This window comes from Haemorhous mexicanus, chromosome 6 (assembly GCF_027477595.1).
Source record: "Haemorhous mexicanus isolate bHaeMex1 chromosome 6, bHaeMex1.pri, whole genome shotgun sequence".
Classification (NCBI taxonomy): Eukaryota; Metazoa; Chordata; class Aves; order Passeriformes; family Fringillidae; genus Haemorhous; species Haemorhous mexicanus.
In genome coordinates this window covers 64,359,381-64,369,685 of record NC_082346.1, presented here as the reverse complement: position 1 = coordinate 64,369,685, position 10,305 = coordinate 64,359,381, and the positions used below count along the sequence as shown (strand labels likewise).

At 55.7% G+C, this 10,305-nt stretch overlaps 1 protein-coding gene across 4 annotated transcripts in view; it reads right to left on the bottom strand.

Moving 5' to 3' along the window:
* Positions 1 to 1,044: 1,044 nt before the first annotated feature.
* TRIM9 (tripartite motif containing 9) overlaps positions 1,045 to 10,305 on the bottom strand; it is a 77,485-nt gene continuing 68,224 nt past the window's right edge. For 3 of the 4 annotated variants that reach the window (XM_059850676.1, XM_059850678.1, XM_059850677.1), the window contains 5 exons: positions 8,477 to 8,518; positions 7,418 to 7,441; positions 6,059 to 6,362; positions 4,829 to 4,991; positions 1,045 to 2,635 (listed from right to left, as the gene is read on the bottom strand). In XM_059850676.1, coding sequence (XP_059706659.1) covers positions 2,573 to 2,635; positions 4,829 to 4,991; positions 6,059 to 6,362; positions 7,418 to 7,441; positions 8,477 to 8,518 — 596 coding nt within the window. In that variant the 3' untranslated portion in view covers positions 1,045 to 2,572. Of the gene's footprint in view, positions 2,636 to 4,828; positions 4,992 to 6,058; positions 6,363 to 7,417; positions 7,442 to 8,004; positions 8,519 to 10,305 lie in introns of those variants that run through there. The other variant, XM_059850675.1, reaches the window with a different exon arrangement.

Below are 10,305 nucleotides of genomic sequence, written 5' to 3'. Positions count from 1 at the left end.
TAAACAGGCTCCAGGAGAGCTGGAGAGGGACTTTGGAGGAAGACCAAAGAGGAGTGACAAGGTGAGGAAATGGCTTTGCAGTGCCAGAGGGCAGGATTAGATTAGATTAGATCCATGCACAGGCTTCCACCCAGAGAGTAACAGAATCACAGAATCATGGAATGGTTTGGGTTGGAAAAGAGCTTAAAGATCTAGTTCCACCCCCTGCCATGGGCAGGGACACCTTCTACTAGCCCAGACTGCTCCAAGCCCTGTCCAGCCTGGCCTTGGACACTTCCAGGAATGGGGCAGCTACAGGGCAAGCTGTGCCAGATCCTCACCACCCTCACAAGGAAGAATTTTTTCCCAATACCTCATCTAAATCTCTCCTCTGTCAGTATAAAACCATTCCCTCCTGTCCCACTGCCACAGATGCTCTGGCCTTGGGCTGTTCCCTGTGCTGTACATGACTTACAGGCTGGTTTTACATGCTGCAGGGAAGATGCAGTTTCCTGTATCTCCGGTGTTCTGGGCACATTCCCATTCTGGAAGGAACAAGCATCCTTCTGAGATGCACTTCATGCATTAGCATTTTCTTCTTTAGCCCTGGACTCGAGCCCGTGATGAGCTCAGAGGCTGCACATTGAAAACCTCTCCTGAGCCACTCTGGGAAAACAGAGCAGGCACTGATATCCCAGCAGCGAGTCCTTCTCACGGCCCTGGGAGAACTCTCCATGCTGTTCCCTTGGAAATGGCTCCCCCTCCACTGATCCCTTAGAATTTTGCCTCTATTTCATCTCCCTGGGGAGATGGTGCTCTGTATCCAGCCTTGCTCATTCCTCCCTCCTTCCAGGAATCCAGGGGCAGCCACAGCTTCTCTGGGCAAGCAGTGCCAGGGCCTCCCCACCCTCACAGCCAAGAACTCCTCCTTCCAGCAGCTCCCATGGCCCACACCCTCCCACTGACCGAGTTCTGTCCATTCTCTGGCCAAGGGCAGTGTGGGATGTGCACCAGGGGGGGATGAGATGGGAAGTGAAGCACAGAGATGCTCTGGAAGCTCCGCCCTTCTCTGGTAAAAGTCCTTTATTAGAACGGCAAACATGACACTTGTCGTCAGTACAGCGGCTGTGTGCAGCTACCATCGCGCAACGGGGGGACGACGTCTTACAATCACTGGGACTCTAAGAAGCACCATGAACACCCTAAAGAACGGGGGATGACGGCTGAGAGAGGAGCCCCGGGTGAGCCGGCCACGGGGGCTCCTCAGGAATCCACCCGGGAGCTGCCCGGCGTTGTCCCGCAACACGGCTCTCCGGCAGCTGGGAGGAACTCCTCGGCGGGAGTCAACGAGATAGCACCCATCCAATAAATTAGGAAAACCTAATGCTAGAGCAACAAGGGACTGTCCTAGAGGAGGGCACGCTGGGAGGGAATGGGCTATTTACACTTGTCTTTCTGCTGGGCCGGCGCTCCCGTCGCATCCCGCCCGGAGCCGGGCTGGGAGCGATCCCGCTGCCCGTCGCGGCTCCGCGGGGGCTGCAAAGCGAAGCGAGGGGACAGCGCATGCAGGCGCTCTCGGCTCGGCGACGGGGCTGGCACCGTTCCTCTCCTGCCTCTGGATTACCAGAAAGTCGAGCAGGGGATGGCGGCCGGCGGGAACTGCTGCCGGCAGCAGGCGCGTTCCTGAGTGCGTGGCAGGGCTGTGGCCAGCTCTCCTTCCTCCCCATCCCATCCCCACCCCCGGGCTCTCTGTCAGACCCTCGCTGCAGAATGAATTCTCCGGTGATTGGAAGGACACTATCAGTTGAATTTAAGGCTAGGCTTTATATGGCAACTATAAAAAAATAAACACTAATCTCCGAAGAGCCGGGCGAGGGCTCTCCGGTCTATGGCTGTGGCGCATGTGCTGGCACCGAGGTGTGGGGGGACCCTGGAGAGCCCCCCGTGGGCATTCAGCACCCAATCTGCCAGCACCCGGGGCACCTGGGGACAGGACGGCCACCCCCTGCCCCAGAGATGCCCCAGGGGGACACAGGACAGAGTGGGGTGTTTTGGTAAGGACATGGAGACTGACTGGTAATCCAGGACCCACCTCTACACATGACCGAGGGTGCTCTGCAAGAAAGGCCACAGGGGAAAGAAATAATCCTGCAAAGTAACCAGGCTGGCGTGGGCGGAAGCGTTCCCGTGGTGGGGTCCCTCGGGCTGCCCCCATGGGCGGGGAAAGCGAGACAGAACTGCCCCCCTCCCCCAAAACCCCAACTCAAATCAGGAAAATCAAACCTAAAAGCAGACACAGGAGAACAGCTCAGGCTACCTAGGTACTTCATCAGCCAAGGAGAGCTAAAGAGCGAAGCGCACACACACAGGACAGCGTGGAGGCCGGAGAGCGGAGGCGGCCGAAAGCCAGGATCTTCCTTCCTGATTTCCTTCCCCATCTCCGGCCAGAGGCCGAGCAGGGACCCAGCAGCTGGGCAGGGACCTTGGCAGCTGGGCAGGGACCCGGCAGCTGGGCAGGCTGGCCTTGTCCTGCAGGAGGGAACGGGCTGGCTCCTCTCATGCCGAGAAGAGGCAGCCGGCTCCGGGAGCATCCTCAGGGCATGGCCGAGCGCGAAGTGTAGAACTCGGGCACCGGCAGCCCGGTGTGCAGCGTCACCTGCAAGGAGAGACACGGGTCTCAGCTGTGTCCCAGTGTGCCTGCTGGGACAGCTCGTGGCGTGGCAGCTGGCACATTGTCCCCAGAGAGGGCAGGAGCAGTGCTGGGGACAGGCAGGATGTGACTGGAGATGCAGGTGTCCCCAGAAGCGTGGCAGTGGTTCCGTCTGGCTCGTTCCTCACTTTTCTGTGCTGCTGGAGTGAGCTGGGACTGCTGGTACCAAGCCCCAAATATTCCCAGCTGGCTGTGTACAAATCCCACAGCTGGCTGCCAGAGAGATGGGACATGGTGGGAATTGGGTCTTTGTGCAGGTGAGATGGACAAGAGGGGATGGGGACCTGAAGGACAGTGAAGACATTAGAGGAGATCTTGGAGAAACCCCTGAGCTGAGTGTGGATGGGGACACAGGGAGACAGGGACAGTGGAGGGGATGTGGCTGATTGCTGGTGGGAGAAAGGAGCTTTGTGGTGGGGAAGCTGAGCAGCATCAGGATGTTGGGGCAGGGCCATGCTCACATAGACACTGGTGAAATTCAGCTCCCTCCACAAATGCTTTCATCTGGGAGGAGAGCACAATTCCTCCTTTTATTGCAGCACCAGCATTTTCCCCTTCAGACACATATTTGAAGAAAACAGTCTAAAATACAGAGATTTCCCTCCTAATTAGAGTTGTTTTCAATTAGGCACATACCTCTGAAAAGGCATAATAAATGGCTTGGCTTAATTAGCAGCCTTTTATCAGCATCCCAAGGGATTTCTGTGCTGTCAAGGGATTTAGGCACTGCCTTGCCCAGGGAACTCACAAAGCCAAGGGGCTCCAGAGATGCCTTGTCCCTTATGGCTGTGTAGAGGACTGAGGTAGGAGTTAAACCCAGCACACAGCAGGACGTTTTTACCACACCAAATTAATACAGCACCTCTAAACTCAGCACAGATAACATGGGCTTCGTTAGTGTTTCCTAATTAAACATTTCCCAGCCCTTCTCCAAGCCAGGCAGACTCCCCTGCCAGTGAGACCCTTGGGGTAGGACACTTTGGCAAGGATGCTCCCAAAGTTAGGGATGGTCCCAACACACCTTTGTCCCAGTGCTGCTGGAAAATTGTCATTGCCTTGGTGACAGCACAGCCCTGGATCCTGATGGACACAGCAGAGCATGTCCTAATCCATGGATCCCTAATTCACAGAGGCCACTTGGTGCCTCTGCCCTTGCACAGAGGTGATCATAAAATCATGGAATGGTTTGGGTTGGAAGGGACCTCAAAGCCCATCTCATTCCACCCCTCTCCATGGGCAGGGACACCTTCCACTGTCCCAGGCTGCTCCAAATCCCATCCAACCTGGCCTTGGACCCTTCCAAGGATCCAGGGGCAGCCACAGCTTGTCTGGGCACCCTGTGCCAGGTCCTCCCCACCCTCACAGGGAAGAACTTCCCAATATCCCATATCTTCCTGCCCTTTGGGAAGCCATTCCCCTTTCTCCTGTCACTCCAAAGCCCCTCTCCAGGTTTGACACCCACTGCCAAAATGCTGGGCACCCTGAGATGATCCATCACGTGCAACGTGTCCTTGGATGTGCCTGGGCCCTTGTGCAGGGTTGGAGGTGCAGGCAGTGGCAGGGGGGATGTGCCAAGGCCAGGCTGTGCAGGATTCCCTGGGACAGAGGGTAGCAGGGATGTGGTCAGTGAGAAGAGAAATGAAAGATGGAAATACCGGATTGGTGGCACTGCTTGGGGATGTTCAGGAGAGCTGAGAGCTTGGGAGAGAGGGAGAGAAGAGGGGTTTCAAATGTCCCAGAGGCAGAGAGGCTTTGACAGGTGCCCTTCTCCCTGGTGATGCTCTCATCCAGGACCTGGGAGAGCTGTAGGAGCTGGTGAGGCTCTTGTGAGGGAGCATCACAAACACAGTTATCAAACCCCACCCCAAGGAGGGCTGGAGCAGCCCTGAGGGAGGAACCTGGAGGGAGGAATGAGGCTGCAGGGAGACCTGTCCTGATTCTGGAGACTCACAGGTGGTTTAGGGTGCAAGTTTAGCTCCTTCCAAGCCACCCTTGCTGCACAAGAACCCTCCTGCTCCTGTTCCTGAGCAGCAACCACTGCAGTGACAGCAGCATGAGGGGGAGTGTGACAGCAAGGTCACCCCTTCCCACTGCTGGGAATGTCACACCCTGCTCCAGAGAGCCCGACCAAGCCCGTACCTGCACGTTCCTGTTGAGGCTGACAGCGGGGAAGAAGAGGCCCTCCAGGTTCTCAAAGGCCACAGGCCCTTGCTGGTCCTCGTTGATGGAGAATGTCAGAGTCCTCCTGGTCAGATCCAGCAGCACTCCCACCGTGGCGCCTTTCGTGATCCCGCCCTCCGTTCTGTGGGAGGAAAAGGCTCAGTGGCCCCTGGGCTCCTGGCTCAGGCCATGGAGCTCAAGGACTGATGATGGTGAACACCAGGAGCCAGGCCATGACCTGCTCCCATCCCAGCCATGCTCATCATTCCCTGGGAACCTCCTCCTCTACCCTCCCAGGGAGCTGCTCTCCTCTGGCCACGATGTCCCCAAGGAAAAGCCACCCTGAGAGCAGTGACAGCCACACAACCATGGGGGAAAGCAGGGGGAATTGTGGAGCAAAGCCACACCAAAACCTGCTGTCCATCAGGGAAAGGCCTGCAGGAAGGTGTCCCCAGGCTCTCCCCAAGCAAAGTCCCCAGTCCCACGTGGAACACGAGCAGTGGCTCAGGGATCAAGGCAAATGCTGCTGCAGGAGTTGCAAGGATTTGGCTGTTACTGGGAAGAGGATGCCAAAAGGAAGAGTCAGCATGGAAAAAGTGGTGGCAAGCAGGGAAGGAATACTGGAACAAGGCATCACCAAGCAGGCAGGGCCTGATCCCCACTCGGGGAAGGACACATCCTCCAACAGAGACGACCAGGATTGATGTCACCCTCCCCGTGGACACTTGCAGGTGCCACTCTCAAAGCCACAGGCTCTTTGGGCTGTGGTGTCCAGGGGGAAGCCCCTGTCCCTGCCTGATGCAGTTCTTTTGGGGGGATCCCTGGGGAGTTCCCGGGGGGTCCCCTAAGCTGTGTGTTTGCTGGTAGCAGCAGGCAGGCAAGGAGACTCCACACAGCTTCTGAGGGTGCTGATTAGCTGAGGGTTTATTGGGGGTCCCACCCCCGGGAGCAGCATGGTTTCTGAGGGAAAAGGGGAAAAGAGAAGGGAGGGGGAGAGAGGGAGAGCCTAGGGAGAAAAGGGCTAAGAGAGAGTCTGTGGTGTCCCCCCACAGCTTAACAGGGTGATTCAAAGTAGGCACGGAATAAGCCTTGGGACAATGGGATTACAGACCCACGATAATCACAGGCTTGGAATAAACCCGACATTTTCCGGGGGTGAGACAGAGCATCCCATCTAACTAAAATGTGACACCACACCTGCCCACCTACCTGTTGGTGTGGGAGTTGTTGTGCATGAACCAGCTGCGGTTGTTGTCCACGTACATGGCCCAGGCCTTGTCGTCCTTGCCCAGCATGGCATCCTTGAGGACGTCGATGCGAGCCACGCCGAAGGCCGGGTCGGGGTGGTTGTCGTAGCGGTCGATGGACAGCTCCCAGTAGTGGAGCCCTTTGGAAAAGCCCGTTTTCCCCAGCACCACCCTGTCATCGTAGCTGTTGCAGGTGACAGTCAGGTTGTCATTGGAAAAGATGATGTCAGCGTGGGCAGAGGAGGGGTCGAAAGAAAACCAAGCAACTGGAACACACAAACAAGATGGGGTTAGCGCGGTGGGGACGCGCCGGGGCCGCGTGGAGCGACACGGACGGGGCATGCTGCATGCAGGACACGGAGCTTCCACCAGGGAGGGACAACTTCCACCAGGGAGGGACAACTTCCACCACAGAAAGACAACTTCCACCACAGAGAGACAACTTCCACCACGGAGGGATGCTCTGAGCTCCTGTGGCTGCAGCTGCCAAGTGCGCCTGAGGTTTTATGGCCAGGACTTGGAGGAGTTTCGCTCTTGCTGCTCCACGGTTGCCAATGTCTCAGCTCGTGAGCCTGCAGGATCCTCAGGGCCTCCTAAAATTTGGCCCTCGCAGGAGACGTGATCCTCACCAGGTCTCCAGGCTCTAACAGAATTATGGAATGGTGGAAGGGTTTGGGTTGGAAGGGATCTTAAAGCCCATCTTGTTCCACCCCCTGCCATGGCAGGGACACCTTCCACTATCCCAGGTTGCTCCAAGCCCTGTCCAGCCTGGCCTGGAACGTAACTTACTCTCAGGACCAAGTGTTATTAGTTTGCAGAGTCAGCTCAGTGTGGGAAGGGAACTGAGGATCAGCAGATAAACTCTGTGTGTGTATTTAAGGGCTGTTTTTGGGAACCAAAAGCACACACAAAGGTCTTCATTTACTGAGTCACACAAAGAAACCTCCCTGCCAAGCAACGAGCCACGCCTGAGACAAGAACTCATGGGAAGGCTGGAAAATGCCCCAAACCCTCCAGGATTCCATAGGGCTGCTGGTTTAAATGCACAGGACTCGGTTACTGCAAATCTGACAGACACAGTGTCACGTCCTCAACAAGACAGAGGGACAGGGAGTCATTCACAAGCCACCAGCCCGGTTCCCCAGGTGGTTTCCTCCAGCTGAAAACGTGAACTGACACATCCAACAAAACACTCTGGCGGCTTGAAAAATAAAAACACTCGGGTGAGACTGATTCAGTGGTTTATTGGAAGGTTCCACAGGACAGCTGCCATGCACGCGGCCGCCCCGCGCTCCCCGCGCCGCGCACGGGGGTGCCGTACCTGCCACCATTTTTTTAATGTCAACTGTGGTCATTCCCAGGGAAAGGCATGCGGGAGAGAAAACAGCACGTCAGGTTGGGCAGGAGAGAGGAGGAGAAACCATTCCTGCTTGTCTGTGACTCCAGCCAGAGCATGGATCTGCTGGCATTTTGCATCATGGTGGGGCGAGAGGCGAAGATGGGCTTGGGGCTGTGAGAGGGTGCAGGGTGAGGAGGGAATCCCACAGGGCTGCAGGCTCCTTCTCCCAGGGGAATGAGCAGGACTGGCCCTGCAGACAGTCTGAAGAGGACAGGCAAGCAGCAGCCACCTTGCTTTAATTAGCTGCAAAGGGGCTAATTGCATCCATGGCATTTGGCCCACGTTCAAGTGCCTTAATGAGCAGGGATGTGTACTGAGAATCATGGAATAATGGAGTGCTTTGGGCTGGAAGAATCTTAAAATTCATCCTGTTCCACCCACTGCCATGGGCAGGACACCTTCCAGTAGCCCAGGTTGCTCCAAGCTGGCCTTGGACACTTCTAGGGATCCAGGGGCAGCCACAGCTTCTCTGGGCAATCTGCCAGAGCCTCACCACCCTCAAAGCCAGAATTCCTTCCCAATATCCAACCTAACCCTGCTCTCTTTCAGTTTAAAAGAGGAGAGCAGAAGGATCAGTTCTCAATTACAAGGCCATTTCCAGAGCACTGACCTCAGGCTTCTCTTTAAAACCATTTGGGGGAAAACCAAAATGCCTTTACATCATCCAGCCATCATAACTCCTCCAAATTTGCCTCCTGCCCAGGGCAGTGGTGGAGTTCCCATTCTTGGAGGGTTTTAAAAGCCTTGTGGATGTGGCACTTGGGGACATGGCTTAGTGGTGGCCTTGGCAGTGCTGGGGAATAGTTAGACTCAGAGGGCTTTTCCAACCTCAACACTTCCATGATTCTGTCACATCCAGGAGTGCTCTGCAAGCAGGGTACGAGCAAGAAACGCTGCTCAGTCGCCAAAGAAAAGATAAAAAGGCAAAAAGAATGAAGCAACAGGCAGTAGGTGCCAGTTAATTGTAATTAAGATACTTGCCTAATTGGGAGTAAGGCGATCCTTGTGTGTCAAAATTGCATCCTACAAAGAGATACTACATTTCACACATCACAGCTAAGGAACAACAACCTCCTGACAAACACTCTGAGCATTTAATTGTTAATTAAGCATCCAGAAGCCACGGGAGGCCTGATTCATTAAAAGCCAGAGGGCACGGAGAGGGATGGCAAACACAGCCTGGGAGTTTGAGTGTGGACTATATAAAGTCTGACTGCTCAGGGTGCCAAAATATTCTGCTTTTCTCCAAAAAAAAAAAAAGGCAGGAAATTTTAGCCTTGGTGGAGCATCTTGGCTGCTTGGTAAAGATTCTCTAAACTGACTGAAGAACCTCTCCTGGAAGGACAGGGATTGAGGAAAAGGCAGCTTCTGATGGGTCTGGGGTGGAATGGAGATCTCTGGGGGCTGACACCTGCCTCACACCCCAAAGGGCTGTAGCTTCATCAGCTGCAAGGGCAGGATGTGTCAGGTGCCCTTCATGCTCCTGTGCCTGACTGCTGGCTGCAAGCACCTCCTGGGAGCCAGGGACTGATCCAGGAGCTTGTCCTGACCTAGGGGCTTGTCCTAATCCTGGAGTTTTTCCTGATCTAGAGGCTTATTCTGATCCAGGAGTTTCTCCTGACCTAGGGGCTTGTCCTGATCCAGGAGCTTGTCCTGATCCAGTTTTTTCTTACCTAGAGGCTTGTCCTAATCCAGGAGCTTGCCCTGACCTAGGAGCTTGTCCTGTTCCATGAGTTTTTCCTGACCTAGGAGCTTGTCCTGATCTAGGATTTGTTGTGACCTAGGGGCTTGTCCTGATCCAGGAGCTTGTTCTGACCTAGGGGCTTGTCCTGATCCATGAGCTTGCCCTGATCCAGGAGCTTGCCCTGACCTAGGGGCTTGTCCTGATCCAGGAGCTTGTCTTGGTCCAGGAGCTCGTCCTCACTGGGAGGAGACACCAACCCAAGCCCTGTGTTGGCACTGTGTGGGACAGCACTCATGAAGGGAGCTGGGTTTTAGGGCCACCCCTGCCCAGCTCTGTGCCTGGTTCCCCCTTCCTGCCCTGAGTGTTGGTGGGAAAGCCCCTGGCTGTGGTTGTGCTCCGTGCTGTGCCAAGAGGCTCCTCCTGAGGCTGCTTTAATGAATCCTGCCCCGTGTCCCGACTCCAACACCGCTTCTCCAGGTCTCCGCGCATCGCTGCGCTCCAAGCTCTCGTGAGGGACACACAGACCCTGGTTTGGCTTTCAGGACCCCGTTTTCCCCTGTCCCCCCACCCCAGAGTGGGGCTGCAGAAGGTCCAAGGTGCACACACGGGTATGGCTCACGGGCAGCACGGAAGGGTCCCGGAACCGCGGACACAAAGGAAGGAACGTCCGTAACAAACAGCGTTGGAAGCCATCAGCTCACAGCAGCACGATGAGAAATCAAACATAAAAAGCACAAAGAAAAGAAAGTTTGCAGGGTTCCCCCCCGGTTATTCTGGCAAGGGTCATGCTGCAGCATTCCTCATTCCGTGTTATGGGATGGAAGTCAAACAATCAGGGGCCCCCATTCTTCCAGGGCTTCCACCGGAGCAAGCCGGGAATGAACGCCTTGGGAGCGGTGTAAATCCAGAGTGGTGGAAGAATCAGGGCCCAGGATCTTTAGCAACAGAAGATGTGCAAAGATTGGTTAGAAAACAGCTCTGAGAGATCCCTGTGCCTGTGGCTCCTTGCTGGCTGCCCAAATCCATCCCTCACTCTGCCTGACCTGCCTCCATCCCAGCACAGCCCGCGATTCCGGGCACACGGAGCCGAGCTCGTGTGGGGCTGCCAGGCCAGAGAGGCATCACA